Here is a 27,330-nt window from a genome sequence, read left to right as displayed (position 1 = left end):
GAATAGAGGGTCTTAGAAGACAAAGAAATTCATTATTGTGATAGGGTAGTTTACAGTTTGGAAAAAGACAGGGCCAATCAATGGAATTGATGGGGACATTCGCTTTGACAATGATAAGCACATACCAGTGACCCTTATGCATGTGCTTGTATTCTCTATATTAATTTCAGGTATTGTTGTAAGAGATTCCACATTCACTTTGGCATGACTGGCATAATGTTTTACATTTTAAACTTGTAGCTACACAGCAATATCTGTTCAGTCTCCAGCCTAGAGTCCTTAAGAGCAACTTCAATAAATTGTTCCCTAATTAGTAATTTGTTTAAAGACTATCTGTAGTGTTAAGCAATGAAACCAGTAAGAGGTTTTCCTCTTGAATAAATTACATTATCATCTTTGTCTGCCATTCTGAATAGCCATGAAACACAGAAGGAGGTTAATGCTGTTGGTTAGAACCCATCATCATGATATAAGTAATATAGACATTAAGTATAAGATGTTAGTCAATACCACAAGCAGGCAATTGTTACACATTTGACATAGAGTGCTCATGTAACAAATTTCCCATACTACAACAAACCGACACCTAGATGTCTACTAAAGTAGATTTAAACCGAATCAAAATCTCATATAAGTTTTAACAAGTTATTTTAACCACTTAAGACCCGGACCAATAAGCAGGTAAAGGACCAGGCCCCTTTTTGCGATTCGGCACTGAGTCGCTTTAACTGACAATTGCGCGGTCGTGCGTAGGGATGAGCTTTGTGTTCGTTACGAATGCATGTTCGACTCGAACATCCTATGTTCGACTGTTCATCGAAATAGGAACGTTATGGGCCGTTCGCGCCAAATTTTAATGGCGCGCCACGGGCCATAATTCACTGCAGCATTGCGCACTGATGATTGGCCAAGCATGCACTATGACCCGCATGCTTGACCAATCACAGCGCGCAAAAAACGGAGAGCCATAATTGGCCAAAGCCAGGGTGGCTTTGGCCAATTATGGCTCAGGGCTTTAGTACACGCCCCACACTATAAAAGGCTGCCTGCAGGGTGGCCTTGTGTAGTGTGTTGCGCGGTGTTAGTGAATAGATCAGTCCTAGAGAGAGAGAGAGAGAGAGAGACAGTGTCTTTTTTTCTAGATAGATAGCTGGCAGGCTAGTCAGTTTAGTTAAAGTTACAGGGCCGGATTCAGATACCTGAGCGTATCTGTCCAGCCGGCGTAACGTATCCTAGATACGTTACGCCGCTGTAACTTTGGGCGCAAGTTCCGTATTCAGAAAGAACTTGCGCCCTAAGTAACGACGGCGTAACGTATGTGGGCCGGCGTAAGCCTGCCTAATTCAAATGGGGATGTTGGGGGCGTGTTTTATTTAAATTTGCTTTGACCCTGCGTATTTTACGTTTTTTTTAACGGCGCATGCGCCGTTCGTGAAAAAATCCCAGTGCGCATGCTCGAAAATCCGCCGCAAAACGTCATTGCTTTCGACGTGAACGTAAATTACGTCCAGCCCTATTCACGAACGACTTACGCAAACGACGTAAAATTTCAAAACTCGGCGCAGGAACGACGGCCATACTTAACATTAGCTACTCCTCATATAGCAGGGGTAACTATATGCCGGAAAAAGCCGAACGCAAATGACGTAAAAAAAAAGTGCCGTGCGGTTGTTCGTTTCTGAATCGGCGTAAATACAAATTTGCATATTCCTTGCGTAAAAAAACGTAAGCGCCACCTAGCGGCCAGCCTGAAATTGCAGCCTAAGATCCGACGGTGTAAGAGACTTACACCTGTCGGATCATAGGGATATCTATGCGTAACTGATTCTCTGAATCAGGCGCATAGATATGACCGAGCGCACTCAGAGATACGACGGCGTATCAGGAGATACGCCGTTGTATCTCTTTCTGAATCTGGCCCACAGTGTGTAGAGGGTATATATACATCCCAGGTGTTGTACACATATATTTTTACACTGTATAGTTTAGCTAGTTCAGTTCTTCCTATCCTAATTTACTGTCTATCAGTTGATTGTGCTAGCTGCAGTATTCTCACGTGGTGTATTGCCCGTGTGCGCTGTAGTTTGCACCTAAAGCTACTTGGTGTGTATTGCACTTGTGCTCTGTAGTTTGCACCTAAAGTTACTTTGTGTGTACCAGTACTGCACTTGTGCTCTGTAGTTTGCACCTAAAGTTACTTTGTGTGTACCAGTACTGCACTTGTGGGGTACAGTGATGTCCTCTTTCTCCCAGCCTGCTGACTGGACAATCAAAGTGCACCATGGCATCTTTCTAATCATTTTGATCTCTCCTTCTATTTTCATGCTTTTTGTTAACAATTTGCATGCAATACACCAAATTGGTTCCTAGTTCTGCCTTGCCCGCTTCCAGTCTGAGTGCTGTTTAATAGGAGGATTTTTGCCATCTCCCCACCCTGTTGTTGGTTTCTTGGATGCTGGAGGCCAGGCCACATAGTGTCTTTGGTTGCTGGGGTTCTGGTGGATACCTGTCACACAACAAACAACGATGCAATGTAGTATGGACCACCTGTGTCCTAGCAACAAATAGGACAGGGGCTGTTTTAAATGCTATTTGGTATTTGTGATTAGACAGGACCCAGGAAGTAAGCAATACTTTTGTAGGGAGTGGACAGAGCTTACAGTTAGTTATACAGTGCCAGGGAAAATGAAGACTGCTGGCCTGAGTGTTCAGATCTGTCTACAGTCTGACAAGTGATAGTCTGCTGATATGCTGATGGGAGCTCTACTGTGGGTATAAGATGTGATTTCTGTATATTCTAAAAGTGGAGTGTGCTGAGTGTATTCATGTGCACGGCGGTGTGCTGAGTGTATTTGGGTGCATAGAGACATCAAATTAATATTTAATACAGTGTTGTAATTTTTTATAATAATTTCAGTTTTTTATCCTCATTTAGGTAATCATGTAATCTCATGGTCTCTTATTGATGAATATGAAGAAAAGAATAATTCACACAAGTATATACAAGAGTAAGTGCATCATCCTTATTGTTTAGTGTATTGTCATAGCAGTCACCCTTTCTCAGAAGCCTGTTTCTGTATTAAGCAATTTATACCAATCGGGTATAAGGGAGTAGAGAATCACTGTAGTAATCACTGCTACTACAGTGATCACCCCTGTTCTCTGGGTCCTGTGCCGAGTGGTTGCCCTGCTGCATAGCAACCACAGGGGCTTGCTAGCTTGGCACAGGTGTCATTTACAGAATGCTTTGCATTTATCTCAGTAAATGCAAGGTGTTTACGGGAAGTAAACACCTTGTCCAATCAGAGTACGCCTTGCTTTAATTGAGACCCATAAGACAGCGGCAATCCTTGGATCAGGATACTGATTTCCTTCACCTTGCACAGGTGCTTTAAAATATGACTAAAAGCAAAACTTTTTTATTCGTTTTTTGTGCCTCTGTTGGGGAGATTAACCCTCTGTATTTGTCTCCTTTGCTATTATCACTGGAAGTTAAATAGCTGGATTCAAGTATCCCGCTGCATCATTGCGGCGGCATAGCGTATCGTATTTACACTACGCCGCCGTAAGTTAGCTAGGCAAGTACTGTATTCACAAAGTACTTGCCTGCTAAGTTACGGCGGCGTAGCGTAAATGCGTCCGGTGTAAGCGCGCCTAATTTGAATTAGGCTGAGGGGGCGTGTTTTATGTTAATGGGGGGTGACCTGAAATGATTGACGTTTTTTACGAACGGCGCATGCGCCGTCCGTGTACATATCCCAGTGTGCATTGTGACAAAGTACGCCGCAAGGACGTATTGGTTTCGACGTGGACGTAAATTACGTCCCGACCTATTAACAGACGACTTACACAAATGACGTAAAATTTTCAAATTTTGACGCGGGAACGACGGCCACACTTAACATTGGCTACGCCACCTAGGGGCCATGTTTGTCTTTAGGCGGCCTATCTCTTACGGAAACGGAGTATCTTTACTGCGACGGGCGGACGTACGTTCGTGAATAGGCGTATATAGTGATTTACATATTCTACGACAAACTCAATGGAAGCGCCACCTAGCGGCCAGCCTAAATATTGCACCCTAAGATACGACGACGCAAGCTTAAACCTTAGATAGGTTTAAGTGTATCTCAGTTTGAGAATACACTTAAACTTAGGTCGGCGCAGATTCCGAGTTAGGTCGGCGTATCTACTGATACGCTGGCCTAACTCTATGTGAATCTAGCTAACAGTGACTAAATCCAACATTTGTGCTCCACCAGAACATGATGGCATTAGTTCTAGGCCCCTGGTAACAACAAAAGACTCCCTAACTTTGGAGGGATTTCCTCTTTCTTCCTGTTTAGGCTATGGGACAGAAAGTAATGGGACATCTCCCCATCTATGATTAAAGTGGAACTTTAGGTAGTAAATTAAAATGGGGGAACAGGCAGGATTTTTTAATGCAGAAAAAACATGCTTTGTCCCTTCTGCATTAAAATTGCCTACTTGCCTGTCCACCCCTGTACAGTGAGCATGAATAGCTCACTATAGAATTTCAGCAATGCCAAAGCCAACAGAATTACTGTGCGTGAGCAAGGGTGGCATCTTTCCCACTGTGACATGGGATAATTAGCTCCACGGCAGACAGGAACTATATTTAAGGGCCTAGTTTTAAAACAGCAAAAAGCAAAACAACAGTCCAACACAAAGTTTCCCATGCAGTAGACCTTCTCCAGCTTCAGCAGAAAACAAACACTGGAAAACACCTGGCTCATGAGTTCACTCAGCTTTGACTGCAGTACCACACTGCACCTCTTACCAGTCTCTCTGACTGTATTGTCCAGTTTTCCTGCTTGTTCTGTGGGTGCTTAGAGTAAGACACCACCACACCTTCCAGTGGGCCTCCTAAAAACCCATACCCAATGAAGAGAGGCCTTGGACCCACCTGTCTATAGATTTTATTGTGGAATTACCCAACTCTCAGGGTAACACAGTTATCCTTATGGTGGTTGACCGGTTCTAGAAAATGTCTCATTGTATTCCACTTAAGAAGTTGCCCACATCCAAAGAACTGGCTTCCATATTTTCTCGGGAGATCTTTTGCTTACATGGACTACCCAAGGTTTTTATCTCGGACAGGAGTAGCCAGTTTGTGTCCAGGTTTTGGCGAGCCTTTTGTGCACAGTTAGGAATTCAGCTTTCCTTCTCCTCTGCGTATCACCCACATCCAAAGGGGCCGCAAAAAGAGCCAACCAGTCCTTGAAGAAGTTTTTAAGTTGCTACATTTATGACCACCATAACAGTTGGTCAGACCTCTTACCTTGGTGGAGTTTGCTCACAATAGTGCCGTCAATACCACTTCCCGATTGTCTCCATTTATGGTGAATTATGGTTTCCAACCATCCATGTTGCCTGACTCATTTATTCCTCAGAGTATTCCTGCATTTAAGGAGCATCTCCGTGGTCTCCATTCCACTTGGGTACAGGTCAATGAGTCCTTACAATGTGCCAATGATAGGTACAGACTCTATACTGACTGTGGGCATCTACCTGTGCCTTCCTACCAAGTTGGAGACAGGATCTGGCTGTCATCTCGCAACCTCGGACCCCATGTTCCCTGACTCAAACTGGCACCATGGTTTATTGGGCCTTTCCTTATTCTCCATAGGATCAACCCAGTGGCTTACGCTTTAGACCTTCCTTCTGATATGCGTATTTCCAATATATTGCATGTCTGCTTATTAAAAACTGTCCACCTCTGTGCTTTGCATAGACTTTTCCCCTCAAACCTGGTGGTCCTCAGAGGGGGAGGGGTCATTAAGGTGGGGGTACTGTCAGGGCTGAGCTCAGCCCTTCCTTCTCAGAGCTCTGTGCTCAGCTGTCTGTTAATTGCCAGCACTCTTCATTCCACATTGACTCACCTGGTTTTTATTTTCTGCTCATCAGCTAGCCCTGCTGGCTATTTAAACTGCCTGGATTAGATCTCCTTGTGCCTTCACTGGTCAACATATCTGGATACTCTCTGCTTTGTTTTCATGTCAAAGACTTTTGCCTGGCTGACTTCCCTTCTGGTTCCTGATCCTGTTTACTGCCTCTACTACATTACCAAACCCTGGCTATGTATTGACTATGTTTAAGTGTGATTTTTATACTGCACTTCCATCTCAGTCTGATTCATGGTTCATGACACAAACTGAGACCCTTAGTCTCTTGGGTTCTCTGACCCCTCGATGAGATGGACAGATGTCTAGAAAAATGAAAAAAATATGTTTTGCCTTTTGTTATTTTTTATTATTATTATTATTATTATTTATAATGCAAGAATGCAATTGACAATAAGAGTGGCCACAACATTTGGCCAATAAAGCAAGAAAATAATAGCAATGTACAATTTGTTAGTACAGCTTGGTGATGAGCTGGCAGTGCTGGGCCCAGCGGGAAATAGTAAAAAGCACTTAGATGGATGGCAGTCAGTCTAATAGTTAAGATGTAGAGGCCTCAGTCAATAGATTACAAAACATATTACATGCTAAGTGAAGGTAGGAAGTCAATGGGAGGGTCATTGGTTACTAATCTAGTTTGGTGCCACTGTATGTATTGGAAACATTGTACTATAGGTTGTTAAAGCGGAGTTCCACCAAAAAGTGGAACTTCCGCTTATACGCTTCCTTCCCTCCTCTGGTGTCACATTTGGCACCTTTTAGGGGGAGGGAGACCTATTTTTGATAGGTCCCCTTCCACACTTCTTAAAAACGGGCCGCGGCCCGATCTCCCGGAAGTTCGCCCCCCCCTTCTCCTTCCCCCGCCACCGGGACAATTAGAATGCTTCGCACATGCGCAGTAGGGGGAACCTGCAGTGAAGCCAAAAGGCTTCACTGCTTGGTTCCCTTACTAGGAATGGCAGTGGCAGCACCCAGGAGTCAATCCGAAGATCGGCTGGGGTGCAGACATCGCGTGCTCCCTGGACAGTTAGGTGCCCTAATATAAAATGTATTTTTTCACCCAGGCTGGACCTCCTCTTTAAGTACCACGGTTTTAATGAAGTATTCCCAAACTTCGAAGACATTTTGGACACATTTCCTTTGATAAAGAGGCCTTCACTGATTCCATGCAGAAAAAATAAGACCATTTATATATGAACAGAGAAGTGGTTAGTTCACTTTGAATACATTTCAATGACTTGGCATTTATGGCTGATATTGTATCAAAGGGAAATTCCCCAAACATTGCCTATAGAGGAGGGATGGGTGGGAGGAAAAAGTTTAGAAAACACTACGGGATTGATTTACTAAAATCAGAGAGTGCAAAATCTGATGCAGCTCTGCATACAAACCAATCATCTTCCAGGTTTTTTTTTCAAAGTTTTAGTGAACAAGCTTAAGTTAAAAGCTGATTGGCTACCATGCAAAATTGTTTAAAAAAGTATACATTTTAATACATCATATAAAAATAAATGTACATAATACGTTAATTTACATAGACCGTAAGAAAATTGGGGAAACAAGACTCTTGACTGTGCATCTAGCCAACATGTTTCACACAGTTGTGCTTCATCAGGGCCTTGCACTCATCTTTTAGTTTCCTCTGGTCTTTACAGAACATAAAAATATGTTATTAGAATCAAACACAATCAATTAGAAAGAGAAAACATTTTGCCATCGCATAATGTAATAATACATATATATTGGCAGTAAGGACTGCTCAGTGCTCACCTAGTTTGAAAAAGTTTTAAATGAATTGCACACCACTTAGCACAAGCGCTTCACACTAGTGGAACAACCACTGCGATTATTCGTGATGGTAATAATAATATATACTAAATACTGAACAGGTTACTAATATCCTCCTTTTCCCTCACCAAACACTCCTCTTAGAGTAACTAAATGGGGTAGATAAGTTTTGGGTTAAAATTTTTGGGTGTAAATAAGAGGGTCCTTAGTGTATGACTTATTTTTATATAATCACCAAATTAGCAAATAAATAGAAACCCCGATAATGAAAATCTAGATATCCCCATATATGTCATGGGGATATCTAGATTTTCATTATCAGGGTTTCTATTTATTTGCTAATTTAGTGATTATATAAAAATAAGTCATACACTAAGGACCCTCTTATTTACCTATTTATATACTTATGTGGATACCTAATGAGGAGGAATGTAGCACAATATTACAATGAAAGATACCACATCCTTTAATATAATGCCCTGATCCTGGTATTAATTTCACTCTAAATTTAAGATTTTATTCTATGGTAAACCCAAAATGTATCTACCCTATTTAGTTACTCTAAGAGGTGTGTTTGGTGGGGGAAAAGGAGGTTATTAGTAACCTGTTCAGTTTTTAGTATATATTATTATTACCATCACGACTATGATTACATACTTTCTAATTTCTAGAACCCTATAATCTCCTGAGTGTCCGGCTGATACGGTCTAATACCCTCACATACCGGTCCGGTGGTTCTGACGCCCACCGGAATAGTCACAGTTGTTGTACCACTAGTGTGAAGCACTTGTGCTAAGTGGTGTGCAATTCATTTAAAACTTTTTCAAACTAGGTGAGCACTGAGCAGTCCTTACTGCTAATATATATGTATTATTACATTATGCAATGGCAAAATGTTTTCTCTTTCTAATTTATTGTGTTTGATACTAATAACATATTTGTATGTTCTGTACAGACCAGAGGAAACTAAAAGATGAGTGTAAGGCCCTGATGAAGCACAGCTGTGTGAAACATGTTGGCTAGATGCACAATCAAGTGTCTTGTTTCCCCAATTTTCTTACGGTCTATGTAAAATAACGTATTATGTACATGTATTTTTATATACTGTATTAAAATGTATACTTTTTTTAACTTTTTTTTTTTTTTGCTTACCTTCAACAGTACTGGTTCTCCCTATAAAATCCATTTTGAATTGAGAACTCTGTTCTCTTTTGAGTTTTCTTGTCTTTCACTTTTACCTTCAGAAGCTCACGTGACAATGTGACAATGCAGAAGCACAGTTTGGAGATGGTGATAGGGTGTTAGAAATTTAGAACAGTAATTGCCTGCATACTGTAAGTATGCATACGCCATGACTGTAGGACAGCTGGGGAAGTAGGAAATCACTGTAGTAGTCACTGCTACAGTGATTGCCTCTGTTTCCAGGGTCCTGTGGTCTACTCTGCCGCATAAGCATCAGGATCACCTGTGATCAAACTGCAGATTTAAATATTGAAAATGTAACAGAAGGATACATTTTCAGTGGGATAAGTTTGGTTTCACTATCCACATACCATTGACCTTTAGTCATGAATGAGTTAAAATTACGGACAACAAGGGACGTTTCATAAAGGATTTATTTTAAGTGGGATGTTGCTTTTTTTAGGATATTGATTTGCACAAGTAAGGTCAATGCGAAAATGTAAACACCACAAGTTATTATGGATTATTATGTTAGCATTTCATAGACCACTATCCAGTAATTTTCATTTTGGACAAATTTTATGTAAAAGGAAAGGCAGCAGGCCAAACACACAAATCATACAAATAAAAACATTGTTGATGAGGTTGTTCCATGTGGCTTTTTTGCTTGGATTATATATCTAAACAATATAATTCTACTTTTTTATACATATTTATACTTATTCTTGTGAAGGTGCCCTAAGTCAGATGAAGTTTTGGCAGACTGGATAATTGAAAAAAGCAAGATTCAGAACCATAATGGCGAACTGCCTTTATTTAGACAAGGACTGCTCTCAGCAAGGAAGGTAAGAAAACAAATTATTCCATAATCTGTAAATACTATAATCACTGGTAATGTAAAATTGGCTGCTTAGGTGCTTTGTAGATAGCTATTGGATCTTAACCTCCCTAGCGGTATGATTATTTCAGATTTTAGGTGCTGAAAGCGTTACCATTATTTGCAAGGAAATTTGGTGTTTTATACTGTAGGCCTGTCATTTTTAGGAATAACTCACTTAAATCTGACCAAACAAGAGTCTAGTAGGCATCCCGGGTATGACATTTTTTTAAAAACAAAATTATAAATTATAATATAATAAATAATTATAAATAATTATAACAAATAATAATATAATTATAATAAAAATTATTCAATAATGTAATCAACTCAAAATCACTGAAATTTGCTCAGTTGCAGAATTGTCGCTGTCATTACTTTTATTTTCTTATGACGAATTTCCCCACAAATCGCTATCGCACAATTCTGCAAGTGATTATAGTTTATTATCGCTGTTTTCTAGCTGCTCTAAAACCATTTTTGACATAAAGGGACACTTTTGGTTGCTATGGACAATCTACAGTTCGCAGGCAGAAAGAACAGTTTTTATTATATAAAAGAACATGTAGGGCACTGGGCAGACCACTAGGGACAAGGGGGGTGTGTATTTTTTACATACAGTACTGTAATCTATAAGATTACAGTATACTGTATGTAATGTGTTTATTCACCTTTTTGAATTTGGCGCCGTCCTCCACCCCCGTGCGTCGTAACGTCGCAGGGAACGGAGATCGGCGGCACACAGAGGCACTGTGTGAATCGAGCGAGCACCCGCTCGCTCACACAGCGAGGTGGCATCGCTGGATCCAGGGACAAGGTAAGTAAACCATGCCTGTGGAGTCAGCGAAGCCGAGCCCGAGTCTGACTCGGGGTTACCGATCGCAGCACGAAAATGTAACCCCGAGTCAGACTCGGGAATACTGCCAGGGGGGTTAAATCAATTTGACCTAGACCAGCAGTCCACATTGAGGATTAGAGTACTCTCAACTACAAAATAAAATCTTTACTAGCACTGATAAATTAAGCAAAAGGTTCGGCATCAAAAACAAAATTTAAAGGTGCTGCATACAACATAATTTTCCTTCTTCATTCTCAAGTCAGATTAATCAAAATGCTGTACCATTTTTTTTCTTTCAGTGTGTAATAGGAAAGGAGGATTAAAATCCCACTTGTTATAAATGCTCCACTTATAATACTTTAAAGCGGCCCATAAGATTCCTCCTGCTATTCCATCTGTACATAAAGGCTATTTTAAGCTATTTATTGCTCACTCTCTCATGCCATAATTCTCTAGGAATCCCTAGGGAGCAGTTGTGGAACTCCTATGTGAACATTTACTTTACCTTCAAAAGTCGGCCTAGATACAATGGGGCAGATTCAGATAGATCTGCGGATCTTTAGATCCGCTAGATCTACCTGGTTTACGATCCGCCGGTGCAATTTAGCGAGGCAAGTGCATGATTCATAAAGCACTTACCTCGCAAACTGCACCGTCGGATCCTAACTCCCCCCGGCGGAATGCAAATTCCGCGGCTAGGGGGAGTGTACAATTTAAATCAGGCGCGTTCCCGCGCCGATTTAACTGCGCATGCGCCGGGGCGAAAAAGCCCAGTGCGCATGCTCCAAATGACGTCGCTACGACGTCATTGTTTGCGGCGGGTATGTCGTTTGCGGCCATCGGTATTCCCGATCGCGGTACGCAAACGACGTAGAAAATTTAAAAATCTGCGCGGGAACGTCGGCCATACTTAACATTAGCTACCCCTCATAGAAGCAGGGGTAGCTATCCGCCGGAAAAACCCGAACGCAAACGACGTAGAAAACGAGTGACGGGCGGGCGTACGGACGTGAATCGGCGGTTTTCCTCATTTGCATATGCGACGGGTAAAAAATCGCGACGACACCTAGCGGCCGGCGGGAGATTACAGCCTAAGATTCGACTGGTGTAAGTCACTTACACCAGTCGGATCCAAGGGAGATCTATGCGGAACTGATTCTTATGAATCAGTCGCATAGCTCCGACGGTGGGATCTCACAGATCCGACCGTCGGGTCTCACAGATACGACGGCGGATCAGGAGATCCGCCGGCGTATCTCTATCTGAATCTGCCCCAATGACATCATCGCCTCTTCCAAAATTTACAATTTATTTCATAATCTGAGGTCTGCCAAAAATTACAGCCAACAAGGATGGTATGGATGAAGGAACTGAAGGCATCAAGTTACTATTTTGCACTTGAAAAATTTTCACAGCTGCTATCTAAAGATAGCTAGAGAGATGTGACATGGCAGCAGGAGCAATAAAGGGCTTGCAATAGTCTCTAATCACAGGTAATTTTAGATAAGATGGTAATAGAAATGGCACTTCAATTAACCTACTCTTCTTTAGTGAGCAACTTGGCCACTCAACAGGTAGCAATTATAAACCAGATACCAAGGCAGTGTTGGCGACAATGGCATACAACACAGTAGGCATACGTCGTAAACCAAGTATTGAAAAAACATAAAGAATAAGTATATTTACCGTATGAGCCAACTGTTTTCTCCCAATAAAAAGCAGAGGTCACCTGCAATGAGGGAATGTGGTAAGGTGGGCTTTGACTTTACACTTAGTGTACTATGCAGAACACAGTGTTTAGAAAAGAACAGGATCAGGAACAGTTAATGCCCAACTCTAGTAAAACTTTTTTTTTGTTTTAAATAGAGTTTAAACCTCAGTCAGGTTTTTGTGATTGTCTGTGCCATGCCAATAGAATATATATAGGACAGGAACTAAAGGGAAATTTCACCAATGGGATGCTGGTCCCATTTTCTTTCCTAACAAAATGTGTTTTATTTCTGGTTTTGCCTGTTAGAAAACCCACCAGTTATTTCCTTTCCCAGTAACAAGGGCACAGGGAGTAAAGAGACGTTTGCCTAGTATTGATTGTAATAAAAGCTAAATCCTGACCACTTTATCTTGCCATAGCTGGACTTTAATTCCCAACTTCTAAAACTTTAAACTCAGGCTTAGTTTTTGTGCCTATCTGTGTAACTTTTGTTTCAAAATAATTTCTTGTAATTTCCCAATTATCTATTAGCCTTTGGAGTATAATTTTCAAATATCATTGTTCAGCCCAAAATCTGTTGGTCATTTGGCTTACATTGTCTAAGCTGACCAACAAATGCATTAAATCCCTACAATAGGGAAACACAGGAGACTGATGGCTTAGCTCTGGTAATATTTTTTAACTCACTAGTTCAGATAACAACATCCTATACATTTTATCAGAGTGGAGGAATATAAGCATCATAACAAGCTGTACATTGAAGGTGCTAGATAGGAGCACCGTCCTAACATTTGAAACTAGGGGTCTACATTTTATTTAGGGCCCCTTCCACACAGGGCTGGCTCTGTTGAACTCTGCCTGCTCAGCAGGGAATCTCTTCACAGATCCGCACTGAGCAGGTGAATGGCTGGTCCATGTCCATGCAGAGCGAACACAGACATAGCCCGTTCTCCTCTTTGCATGGTCGGATGTAAATGGACCGCCTGTCTGTTTACATCTGACTGCTATCCGATGAATGGAGAGCGGTTCCCAATTTGTCTGTTTTTAGTGGATAGGACTGGATCGGATTTCAGAAGGTGTAAATGGACACATGTCCATTTATGGCCGCCGTTCCATAGAGGAGGCTGGAGGGTACGATCAGGTCCGCATGAAAAACTGGCAGACAGACCAAATATTTCCCCAAGTGTGGAAGATCTGGGCACCAGAACAAAAAATAACCCTGCAGTGGAGCCTCCCACACTGCAATGGTTAAATGCGTGCTAAATCTAGGAGTAGAGGAATAAGCTTTAATACATACCATATAATGTGCTCCAGCAGACTTCCTTATGGAAGGTCACTTTGAGGTTTATTTACTAAAGCTGGGGAGTGCAAAACCTGATTCACTTCTGCATAGAAACCAATCAGCTTCCAGGTTTTATTGCCTTAGCTTAACTGAACAACTTGAGGTTAGATGTTGATTGGCTACCATGCTGTTGTCATGACATACAATGCAGAGCTAATAGTCCTGCCTTAAACAAGAGGATGGCAAGGGCCTGTCCACCACAGCGTTGGAGAGAAGAGCACCGGAAAAATAAATAAATAAGGTATTAGTGTTTTCCACTACCTCTAAACTTAATAAAAATTAATCCCTGCAGTGCTGGAGCACTGCAAGGGTATTTTTTGTAATTCCCTTTTAGCTTTAAGTGAAAAAAATATTTCTAAAAAATTGTGTAGGGTGTGGAACTTTAAAAATGTCATCTTTTTTCTCTTTAATCATCTGCTTTCATTTATACAGTGTTAGTAGGAAATTAAATTCCAGGAAACATCTCTTTAATAGTCTTTCTAAAACCATGGATTGCTTCCAAAGCCAATCAACTGGTGCAAAACATTTGTTTTCTTATTACTGGTTTTACTGACAGTGTAGTTGCTCTGCCAAATAAAATTTTGGGTAAGTTTGCGGAAATGGCACACCATCATTTGAGACGCCATGCTCTGTAATACTAGATAATTAGCTTTTGAAATATATACACAAGTTTGTGTTTGAGAACAAAAATACTTTTGCAAATTATGGCCATGCAAAGGAATTGTATATGTTTGGTTTTGATGCAGCATTTCAATATTTGCTTTATTGTTTGTGCTGTTTGCATCTGTCTGAAAATAACACATTAGAGATAAAACTCTTTTTTTTTTTTTTTTTTTTTGCACAAGGAAAGCCCACGTCTATTTTAAACATACAATACAAGGGGGAGTTGCTTTATTTTCTCCCCTAAACTATAACAAAATGCAGTGGAAGAAACGGACCCATTAAACCATCAATCTCCTGTCTTTGCTTTGTTATTTCAAATTTTCAAGTCATTAAAGAACATTCTTCCTTGGGGACCATGCTTTCTTAATCCACAGAAACAGAGGGAATCTGCAGTTAGATACGTGGAGATGAAAGCAGCGGACAAAACTGGAGACTTCTGAAGACAAAGAGAAAAACTCACTGCGGAGGCACTCATTTCCCATTTTCATGCATTAGAAAAACAAAATATAATCTGCCGTTATTATTGTTAGACAAATATAATGAAACAAGCTGGCACACGAAGATCTGAATTGTTATTTCCTATAAGGAAAAACAATAATCTGCATTGCCATTCTGGAACTGGAAAACTTTTTTAAGTGGGCAAAATATACTGTAGTACTTTATGTAGTACATCAATTAATTCCTTAATATAAAGCTTTAGATCAGCAAACAAATGCTAAATTATAATTAGATATTTTGCGTATACAGGTGCCTTCTCTGTAAAAATAATGAATCTTGGTTTCAAGTTTTTCTTTAGCTACCTTCAGTGCAAGCATGATTCCATCTGGGCAGCTCATGCAGTGATGAAAAAATTACTCCAAATTTATTATACCTAATACCATACTTCCAAAGATGCATTTAGTTACACTACTCAAAAACTACAATGTGAAGTTTGAAAGTAAGACTTTGCAGGTTTAAACTATCAAATCTGATTAATTGGTAACTGTGTTTAAATATGAATTGAGATTTGATGATCACTTTACATGCTGAGGAAGAGAAATTGTTGCACTTGTAAAAGCTACGTGCTAGTAAACACTCTTCCAGTAGTGAAAATGTAAACATAATTGTTAAAGTGGTTGTAAACCCAATCTAAAAACAAAAACCTGCAGGACAAAGGCATAATAAACTAATATGCATAGAATACTAGCTTATTATGAATTACTTACCTTAGATTGAAGCCCCCGCAGCGGTCCTCATTCTCCCCCTCCAGCTGCGACATCTCTTTCGGGGGTTACGTCCGGGTATCCAGCGCTGTGATTGGCCAGACCTGCGATAATATCACTCCCGTGCATGCGTGAGGAAGCTGCCAGTAAAGGCACGTGGTCTGAAGCAACGCTTCACATTTCGCGGGGCAGAGGAGGGGAGGGAGAGCTGTGTCACTGTCTGCTCATGTAGCTGGAACTGCTGGACTTTAGCTAGCACCAAGCTTCACCCCCACTCGCTTCTCACTGCGCAGTGCAGAGGAGGTGAGGGAGAGGAGAGATGTGTCTGCTCAAGCATCTGATGTAAGGGGGGGCCTCTGTGCAGCCTCTGATGTAATGGGGGGGCCTCTGTGAAACCTCTGATGTAATGCGGGGGCCTCTGTGCAACCTCTGATGTAATGGGGGGGCCTCCGTACAACCTCTGATGTAATGGGGGGGCCTCCGTGCAACCTCTGATGTAATGGGGGGCCTCCGTGCAACCTCTGATGTAATGAGGGGGCCTCCGTGCAACCTCTGATGTAATGGGGGGCCTCCGTGCAACCTCTGATGTAATGGGGGGGCTTCCGTGCAACCTCTGATGTAATGGGGGGCCTCCATGCAACCTCTGATATAATGGGGGCCTCCATGCAACCTCTGATGTAATAGGGGGGGCTCCGTGTAACCTCTGATGTAATGGGGGGGGCCTCCGTGCAACCTCTGATTTAATGGGGGGGCCTCCGTGCAACCTCTGATGTAATGGGGGGGCCTCCGTGCAACCTCTGATGTAATGGGGGGCCTCCGTGCAACCTCTGATGTAATGGGGGGGCCTCCGTGCAACCTCTGATGTAATGGGGGGCCTCCGTGCAACCTCTGATGTAATGGGGGCCTCCGTGCAACCTCTGATGTAATGGGGGGGCCTCCGTGCAACCTCTGATGTAATGGGGGGGGCCTCCGTGCAACCTATGATGTAATAGGGGGCCTCCCTGCAGACTCTGATGTAATGGGGGCCTCCCTGCGGACTCTGATGTTATGGGGGGCCTCCGTGCGGACTCTGATGTAATGGGGGGCCTCCGTGCGTACTCTGATGTAATGGAGGGGCCTCCGTGCGGACTCTGATGTAATGGGGGGCCTCCGTGCGGGCTCTGATGTAATGGGGGGCCTCCGTGCGGGCTCTGATGTAATGGGGGGCCTCCGTGCGGACTCTGTTGTAATAGGGGGGCCTCTGTGCGGACTCTGATGTAATGGGGGGCCTCCGTGTGGACTCTAATGTAATGGGGGGGCCTCCGTGCGGACTCTGATATAATGGGGGGGGCCTCCGTGCGGACTCTGATGTAATGGGGGGCCTCTGTGCGGACTCTGATGTAAGAGGGCCTCTGTGCGGACTCTGGTGTAAGGGGGGCCTCTGTGCGGACTCTGATGTAAGGGGAGGCTCTGTGTGGACTCTGATGTAAAGGGGGGCCTCTGTGCGGACTCTGATGTAAGGGGGGCCTCTGTGCTGGCTCTAAAGTAAGGGGGGCCTCTGTGTGGGCTCTGATGTAAGGGGGGCCTCTGTGCGTACTCTGATGTAATGGGGGGCCTCCGTGCGGGCTCTGATGTAATGGGGGGCCTCCGTGCGGACTCTGTTGTAATAGGGGGGCCTCTGTGTGGACTCTGATGTAATGGGGGGGCCTCCGTGTGGACTCTGATGTAATGGGGGGCCTCTGTGTGGACTCTGATGTAAAGGGGGCCTCTGTGCAGACTCTGATGTAAGGGGGGCCTCTGTGCAGACTCTGATGTAAGGGGGGCCTCTGTGCAGACTCTGATGTAAGGGGGGCCTCTGTGCAGACTCTGATGTAAGGGGGGCCGCTGTGCAGACTCTAATGTAAGGGGGGCCTCTGTGCAGGCTCTGATGTAAGGGGGGCCTCTGTGTGGACTCTGATGCTTACATAATAATGTACATAATGCAATGTACCAAAAGATGCCAGTCAGCCCCTGCCAGGGGTTCTGGAGGGCCACATTGTTCTCCCCCCACATTGCTGCCCGCCAGCCAGCCCGTTCTGCCTGCTCCGCTCCCTGCACGCGTCAGGCCCAGGTAAATGGAGCGGGCGGGACAGTCGGCAGGTGATCGGGCTTGCTGGCCAATCAGCGGGCGGGGGAGCAGAGAGATGACATCATCTCTCACTCCCCGCCCTGCATCACTGCAGTTCTGCCCCCACTGTGTGGGCAGCAGAGAGATGACATTATCTCACTGCTGCCTGCCTTTACTCTTGGACACAGCAAGTGGCAATCCGATACGTGTGGCAGGTGACATCATGGCAAGTGACAATCTGCAATGTGTGGCAGGTGACACGTTTGGGGCTCACACTGATTCTGCATTATGGTGAGTTGAATTTTTTTATTTCATATAACAATGTAATAATAGAAATAATGCACTTTTTATTTATTTTTACTAGTAATGGCAGTAATCTGCGATTTTTAGCGAGACTGCAACATTGCGGTGGACACATCAGACTTTTTTGACACATTTTTGGGACCATTGATTACTGTGTGAATGTTACTGTCAGGGAAGGGGTTAAATGTGTTCCCTGGGAGGCGTTTCTAACTGGGGGGATGAGACTGACTGGGGGAGGAGAGAGATCTCTGTTCCTAATCACTAGGAATAGCAGATCTGTCTCTCCTCCCCTGTCAGAAAGGGGATCTGTCTGTTTACATTGACAGATCTCCGTTCTGGCTCTCTGAGGAGCGATCGCTGGTGGCCAACTGACATTGCGGCCGCTGGCCACGCACAGGTCCTCTTTATATTCCTACATACATGTATAGAGCCATGACAGGTCCTCTTTATACTCCTACATACATGTATAGAGCCATGACAGGTCCTCTTTATACTCCTACATACATGTATAGAGCCATGACAGGTCCTCTTTATACTTCTATATACACGTATAATGCCATGACCGGTCCTCTTTATACTGATTTACATGTATAGAGCCATGTCAGGTCCTCTTTATACTCCTATACATGAATAGAGCCATGACAGGTCCACTTTAGTTATCCTGATATAAAATAATGAATGTGGGGGCATTTTGGTGGGTGTGATTTTTTTGGGGGGGGGGGCAGCATTTCATTCTTGGTACCAGGCAGCACAATGTCTTGGGCCGGCACTGCATGTGCCGATGACATCGGCACATGCAGGGGATATCTCCTAAACCGTGCAGGTTTTGGAGATATCCTGGGTAGCTACAGGTAAGCCTTAATATATTAACAATTTAACAATTTGCATAGAAGTACTACCTTGGGGTATACAGTATGTTAAAGGTTTACTATGAAACGGATTGGAGTAGAGCTTGAACTTGTCACTGTCATGAGACAAAAAATTGTTTGCGCTGGCATTCTACTATATAATCTTTGTATGGGGATGCAGGAATGGTGTTACCACACGTATTAAACAAAATAAAGCCCAACACCACTCAGAACTGATACTTCATATTGGCATGATTTGCCTGGTTACACTGTTTGGCGCTTCAGTGTCAAGAAATCTTCCACAGAACTCCCAGCTCTGTTTAAAGTTAAAGGCAAATGCTAGCATCACACTCATCTGAAGGATTCTCCACAATGTAGAACAAACAACAGGAGTCTTTTAGATACACATACTGTATGAACATAGCAGATGACTTAATCTTTTGGTATCTGGTCCTTATGATTTAATTAACTGTTGGTGCTGCATATTTTAAATGCAGTCACAAACTTCTAGTGATTAGAGCACTAAAATTAAGATTTGTAAACGACAGCCCCATAATTACATTGTAAGCCACTCCCCTTATCAGACTTTATCCCAAAGTCAATATTCCAAAGGTACAGTTCCATGTTGATAAATCAGAGCTAGGCACTCTCTCTCCAGTGAGGGGGTGGGACTTTACATGAAGCATGTAACAGCAACTTAATAAATAGGTGGGTATGTAGAGAAGATATTTATTAGTACATAACATTGATAAACACAGACACTATACATAAAGGTTGAGATTCGATTCCCACAAGGTAAAACATAATAATATAAATATCAAGTTATATTGCATAATAAATTACCAGAATCCACCAAAATGAATATATATACAAACAGTCACCTTTTTCCTGCCTTATGACATCTCTCTCTTGGATTTCCAATTGGTTCATTGGTATAACCTTCATTCCACTTTTTCCTAATCTTTTTCTCACTCCCTGTTTAGTTCACATTGGTATTCGGTTTCACCATTGCACCTCATCTCTGCCCCATCGGGTTGGACTTCTTTTTAATCACCATTTCATAACATTCCCTTACAGAGACTCCACTTGGTCGATTCACTTATCATTCCCCATCTGCACCATAAGTGCCCCTAGACCAGGGATCCTCAAACTGCAGCCCTCCAGCTGTTGCGGAACTACAAATCCCATGAGGCATTCACATTCTCTGACATTCACAGATATGACTTGGCATGATGGGAATTGTAGTTCCTGAACACCTGGAGGGCCGTAGTTTGAAGACCCATGCCCTAGACTAACAGCCACCTGGGATGCTGTCTGTTTTTGGTTGCTTTCACTGGACATGTCCCCACCACAGCTTTTCACCATGATGTCTCTGGGTAGCCCGCGATTCCCAGCATTAGACCACCAGTACACAATTTTTTGAAAGTAATATGTGACAGGGGGGTTTTCCTCTTCCATATTGGTATATGGCAGAATACTTAGATCATTTTTTTAATTTTAGATTCATCATGTGCCTGCTCCTGACGAGTGGCTACAAGCCACAAAACACGTAGCGATACTAGATGCCATGTTTTGTACCAATCATGTGGTCATCAGATTTTTATATAATTATGTTTATACCCATATCAACCTTAACCCGGAACAGTGAGCCCATAGGCCATGCAGGCATTACTTTGTAATAAACTATTTGTATATACAGGCATACCCCACTTTTAAGTACACAATGGGGTTGATTTACTAAAGCTGCAAAGCGCAAAATCAGGCTCACTTCTTCATAGAAACCAATGAGCTTTTAACCACAGCTTGTTCAATTAAGCCTGGTAATAAAACCTGGAAGCTCATTCGTTTCGTTGCAGAAGTGAGTCTGATTTTGCGCTTTCCAGCTTTAGTAAATAAACCCCATTGTGTACTTAGAAGAGGGGGATTTATATATAAATGTTGGTGGATTCTGGTAATTTACTGCTACTCTAACAACCTATTCTTATAAACGCAGTGTACCCAATATATATTTTTTGGGGCTCATGGCAAAGTGGATTCCTGGTGAAGAACACTTTATCCCTTCTAGTAAGAGCCTTCTCTGTGGTCCAAGCTAGGCTGGTCTTGCATTATTTTGTCTGAAGTTGGTGTTGCTTTCATTCAATACATTATAATTAAAACATTAACAGTAAAAATGCTTCCATTTTGAACCAAGGGTACACACAGTAGTGCAATAGTTGACAGATTAGGAGATAGGAACTATGTGGTTGATTTGCTGAGGGCAAATAGACTGTTTACTTTGCAATGGACGTTGCACTTTGAAAGGGAATTTGCCGAGAGCCTAGTAAATGAAGTGAAGCTCTGATGACTTCTTATAGCCAATCATGTGCAAACAAAAATGCTGCTTTTTTTATTTTGCTTGCACATGATTGGGTATACTTTGTAAGGGGAAATGTCACCACATTCACTAAGCTCAGGGGCGGCAAATTCCCTTGAATAAAACAGCAGGTGACAGAACCAACATTATACATGATCATGCTACCTGACGACCACACTTACATAATATATTGGGGTTGGAATTTTATACAGGTCCAGATTCAGCCTTCTTGTGCCCTAAAATGATTGTTGTTTGGGGAATGGTCATTAATAGATGAACTCTTGTTACTATGAGTTTATATGAGTTAACTTGACTCATATAATCCTGTTTCTGGAAATCCAAGTAACAGCATTGTTCCTATAAAACTTATAAAAACAAATATTTCAACTTTCATTGTACATGAATACATTATACATTTTGTTAAATGTACTCTAAATTGTTTCTTTGTGTGCTTTATATTACTGAAAACAATCTGCTTAATCACCTGGAAAATAAATATATTTGATAAAACCAGGTCTGTAAAACATTTATAAGATTAAATAGGATATATCATTAAAAATACATGTCTTTAAGTACCATCATGCATAAAGCTATTTTCAATATTTTAGAAATATAGCAAGCTAGTTATGTATTCCACTCTAAACGGAGAACAAATAAACACAACACAGAGTCCCAAGAGTTCTTGTCTAGTTTAGACTAAATGAAGATATTTCATGGGACATAAGTAGCTTTATTACATAAAACAGTTTTATGGTTGAGTGAGAGGATTCCAGATTTAGTGCCAGCTTCCTAATGACTGCAGGCTGTAGATTTACAAACATACTGTATAAGTGGACCCTTCCTGCGTCAGTTCTCCATCAGTGCTGTGAACTGCTTTTATTGACAGCTGGAATTAACGTAAAGAGCCCGAGCTGAAGACTTCTGCACATATTTATGAATATGATTCTTAGTGCTGTACAAGATTTATCATCGTGGGCCGGCCCTACTATGGGCCCCCCGGTGGGACCATCAGTCCTGAGTCGCCCACCAGCTAGCCCGTTCTGCCCGCTCCACTGCCTATTCCACTCTGAGGGAGCCCAGCGCTGAGGTGAGAGGAGCGTGCAGACAGAAAACTCTCTGCCCGGGGGAGAGCAGTCAGCTTCGGTGGCTGAGTGAGCGGGCTTGCTGGCCAATCAGGGAGCCGGCGGGTGGGGGGGCAAAGAGATGATATCATCTCTCACCACCCGCCCTGCATTACTGAAGTTCCGCCCTCACTGTACAGCCGCGGGCAGCAGAGAGATTACATTATGGGACACAGCAAGTGACAATCCGGAATGTGTGGAAGGTGGCGTTGGGGCAAGTGACAATCCGCTTTTTGTGGCAAGTGGTAAGTGACAATCTGCTATTTATGGCAAGTGACAACCCACAATGTGTGGCAGGTGACATTGTGGCAAGTGACAAGCTTTTAGGCAAATATATCAAAGTCTTGCACACTGGGCCTGAATAACTAAAAAATATGACATTGGTGCATCTGCAAATCAGGCTGAACAACTAAAACATCCTCTCAAAATGTGTACTATGTGCAGGAGATTCCTTAGAGATGCTAACAGTGTATGTGCAATTAATTCATTAAAAAAGGTGGATTGCTAAGCGGGACAAGCTTGCAGCGGGGACTTCGTTCCCTCTTGATTTGCCCTGACTTTCTGGACATTAAATCTCCTGTCTTTACTTATTATTATTATTAATTTACAGGATTTATATAGTGCCAACAGTTTGCGCAGCACTTTACAACATGAGGGCAGACAGTACATTTACAATATAATTTATTACATTGAGAGGTACCCACTCACTTTCTATATAGTGTGTAGGAGGAGCTAAGAAGGGTGTCCAAGAGAACAGTGAGGAAAATGGAGTAGTATGCTCTCCCCTTTGGGGGTAATTGGATAGGCCTTAGGCCTGGGATCCAGAAAGGAAGAGCACATAGAACAGTTGGATCATTCATCTCTATACAGTGTTGTGAGCACTGCAACACCCCACTTAAGATACCAAACAAATAGACAGGCTACATAAAACCAACAGCCACATTCTTGGCAGATTTTGACATATTGTTGGATTTAATTAACAATAAAATGTTCAGTAAAACTTTATAAATTCAAAAGGTGTCTTGTAGATATGTTCAATGAACACAATTGGCATGTGAAGTGAATTCTTCTGCATTACAGCATCAAAATTAGGGATGAGCCGAACACCCCCCCCATTCGGTTCGCACCAGAACCTTCGAACGTACCGAACCTTCGAACATTTAGAATCCCATTGACGTCAATGGGACTTGAACGTTCGAATTCAAAAGTGCTTATTTTAACCACTTAGTAACCGATATAGCCTAAATATGGCTACAAGGCGGTTCCCTTACTCTGGGAGGGCGTCAATATACGTCCTCCCGGAGAATCAGACCCGCGCGCCCGAGCGGGCGCACACACGCGATCACCGGCGTTAGCCGGGTCCACGGGACCCGCAGCAACAAGGATCGCGGTAAGGAGCCAATGGAAGCGGCTCCTTACCACGTGATCGCACCGTCCAATGATGGCGCGATCACTTGTAAACAAACCGGCGTCATTCCTCCCTCTCCTCTCTGTACCGTTCGGTACAGTGTGAGAGGAGGGGGGGGAGCGGGTGGCAGCAGCACTGTGGGCTGGATCTGTGACAATTGCAGTCACAGATCCAGCCATCCATCCCTGCGCAATACTCTGCAATACCCGCCATACTGTGCAATACCCCCCATACTGTGCAATACCCCCCATACTCTGCAATACCCCCCCATACTGTGCAATACCCCCCATACTGTGCAATACCCCCCCATACTCTGCAATCCCCCCCCATACTCTGCAATACCCCCCCCCCCATACTCTGCAATACCCCCCCATACTCTGCAATACCCTCCATACTCTGCAATACCCCCCATACTCTGCAATACGCCCCATACTCTGCAATACCCCCCATACTCTGCAATACCCTCAATACTCCACAATACCCCAATACTCCAATACCTTGCAATACGTCACCTATGGGGATTTTTAAGTAGCGAAGTTTGGCGCAATTCCACGAGCGTGTGCAATTTTGAAGGGTGACATGTTAGGTATCTATTTACTCAGCGTAACTTCATCTTTCATAGTATGCAAAAACATTGGGCTAACTTTACTGTTTTTTTTTTTTTTTTAAGCACAAAACAGTTTTTTTTTTAAAAACATGCGTTCAAATAATTGCTGCGAAAATACCGTGCAAGATAAAAAGTTGCAACAACCGCCATTGTATTCTCTAGGGTCTTTGAAAAAAAATCATATATAATGTTTTGGGGTTCTATGTAATTTTTTAGCAAATAAATGATGATTTTTACATGTAGGAGAGAAATGTCAGAATTGGCCTGGGTGCTCCAGAACGCCTGATGGTGCTCCCTGCATGTTGGGCCTCTGTATGTGGCCACGCTGTGTAAAAGTCTCACACATGTGGTATCGCCATACTCGGGAGGAATAGCAGAATGTGGTTTGGGGTGTAATTTTTGGTATGCATATGCTGTGTGTGAGAAATAACCTGCTAATATGACAGAAACTAGAATTTTTTTTTATTTTTACAGAATTTTCAGTCTTTTTTCTTTTATAGCGCAAAAAATAAAAACCGCAGAGGTGATCAAATACAACCAAAAGAAAGCTCTATTTGTGTGAAAAAAAGGACAAAAATTTCAGATGGGTACAATGTTGTATGACTGAGTAATTGTCATTCAAATTGTGAGAGCAGCGAAAGCTGAAAATTGGTCTGGTGATTAAGGGGGTTTTCGTGCCCAGTGGTCAAGTGGTTAAAGCCTAATATGCAAGTTATTGTCAGAAAACGGGTTTGAGAACCCGGGTCTTGCCCCAGGGAACATGTATCAATGGAAAAAAAAGTTTTAAAAACAGTTGTTTTTTCTGGAGCAGTGATTTTAATGATGCTTAAAGTAAAAAATAAAATAAAAATTCCTTTAACCTCTTCCATACCGGGCAGTTATACACACTTCCATACCAGGCCTATTCTGGCACTTCTCTCCTACATGTACAAATCATAATTTTTTTGCTAGAAAATTACGCAGAACCCCCAAACATTATATATGTTTTTTTAGCAGACACCCTAGGGAATAAAACGACGGTCATTGAAACCTTTTATCTTGCACGGTATTTGCGCAATAATTTTTCAAACGCCTTTTTTTGGGAAAAAAATTGTTTCATGAATTAAAAAAATTTAAAAACAGTAAAGTTAGCCCAATTTTTTTGTAAAATATGAAATATGATGTTACACCGAGTAAATAGATACCTAACATGTCACGCTTTAAAATTGCGCACACTCATGGAATGGCGCCAAACTTCGGTACTTAAAAATCTCCATAGGCAACGATTTGAAATTTTTTACAGGTTACCAGTTTAGATTTACAGAGGAGATCTAGTGCTAGAATTGTTGCTGGCACTCTAACGCACGCGGCGATACCTCACATATGTGGTTTAAACGGCGTTTACATATGTCGGCGGGACTTGCGTGTGCGTTCGCTTCTGCGCGCAAGCTACCGGGGACAGGGGCGTTAAAAAAATTTATTTTTATTTCTTTTTTTTTTTTATATATTTATTTCTTTTTTTACACTTTTTTTTTTAATTTTTTTTTTTTTTTATCACTTTTATTCCTATTACAAGGAATGTAAACATCCCTTGTAATAGGAATGTGTGTGATAGGTACTCTTTATGGAGAGATGCGGGGTCAATAAGACCCCACATCTCTCCTCCAGGCTGGAAAGCATGAAATCGGTGAAAAAAAATTCACCGATCTCATGCTTGTGGTTGCTTAGCAGCCGCAATCGCGGCTTTGTTTACTTACGGGGACCCGGGCGTGACGTCATCACATCGCGCCCGGGTCCTCCGACGGTCATAGAGATGACTGGGTACCATCTGGTCACCAGTCATCTCTATGCTTCCTGCGAGCGCGGGACGATTCGTTCTCCGGGCCCCCGATGGCACGGGAGAGCCCGGAGAAGCACCGGATGGCGGCGGGAGGGGGGGATGTCCCCTCCCGCCGCCTGTAAGAACGATCTAGCGGCGGAACCGCCGCTATGATCGTTCTTACGTTGTGCAGAATCGCCGGCAGTTTAGAAGGATATCTGAATGATGCCTCTAGCTGCAGGCATCATTCAGATAACCACCCGGAAAGCCCAGGACGTCACATGACGTCCACTCTGAACGGCAGAAGTTCTTTGTGGACGTCATTTTACTATGGGCCGGTAGGGAAGTGGTTAAATACCGTACCTGCTGGGTGTATATAGTATGCCTGTGAAGTGGCACGTGTTTAGAACTGTCCCTGCACAAAATTAGAAAAAAGTAATTTAAAACTGCTTGCGGCTTTAATGTAATGGCTGGTCCCTGCAATATGGATGAAAATCATTGAGAAAAATAGCATGGGTTTCCCCACCCCCCTCCCCCCAGGTCATTACCAGCCCCTTTGGCCCTATATACTTTGAACAGCAGTATACAGGCGGTGCAAACAAGACAGGGACTGTAGGTTTGTTGTTAAGTAGAATCTGTTTGAAATTGTGAACTGGTACTTTTTTAACATGTAGCTCCAGCCATGAAATATATTTTTAAGCTTTTCTGAAAACATAGAGAGGGGTTATCACCCCTGTTTTGCTGTCTGTGTGCATCTGTTCAGAAGATTGCCATTCACTTTCTGTCCCAATGACAAATTATTTTTTGAAAATGTGGGTTTTTTACCGAAACAAGGATTGGTGATAAAGCATCAGTGGACAGGAGACACCTCTTACAGAAGAGAATTTCCCTCCCTAGGGGTAGATTTCCTCTGACTTCCTGTTGTCTCCTTCCATTTGCAAGTAGGAGTCGTTTGTAAGTTGGATGTTTGAAAGTAGGGGCCTGCCGTATATACTCTGCATACATTTGGGCCCTAGGTGTTGGTGTTGACACAACACCGTAAGCCATCACAGTTAGTCTTGGTGGGCGGCGAGCGCTGGAACGCCCTGCTGTGTGAACTATTATATCAAGAACTGTAATTACATGCCATTGTTGAACAGTGGTAAAAAAATGGGCCTTTGGTGCTGGCGCTGGAGCCACAACACTGTAAGTCCTCACAGTTACTCTTGGTGGGTGCAGGAATGGGCCCTGCTGTGAAATATTAGATCAAGAATTGTAATTACACCCCCCTGTTAAAAAG

At 42.7% G+C, this 27,330-nt stretch overlaps 1 protein-coding gene across 1 annotated transcript in view; it reads left to right on the top strand.

Moving 5' to 3' along the window:
• LOC120936696 overlaps positions 1 to 27,330 on the top strand; it is a 353,988-nt gene that overhangs the window by 122,476 nt on the left and 204,182 nt on the right. Inside the window, exons 2-3 of the mRNA XM_040349249.1 lie at positions 2,936 to 3,008; positions 9,628 to 9,739. Of these exons, the coding sequence (XP_040205183.1) occupies positions 2,936 to 3,008; positions 9,628 to 9,739 (185 nt within the window). The remainder of the gene's footprint in view (positions 1 to 2,935; positions 3,009 to 9,627; positions 9,740 to 27,330) is intronic.

Source organism: Rana temporaria, chromosome 4, assembly GCF_905171775.1.
Source record: "Rana temporaria chromosome 4, aRanTem1.1, whole genome shotgun sequence".
Lineage (NCBI taxonomy): Eukaryota > Metazoa > Chordata > Amphibia > Anura > Ranidae > Rana > Rana temporaria.
Note: the sequence above shows the minus strand (reverse complement) of the source record. Positions and strands in the feature narration are given on the sequence as shown.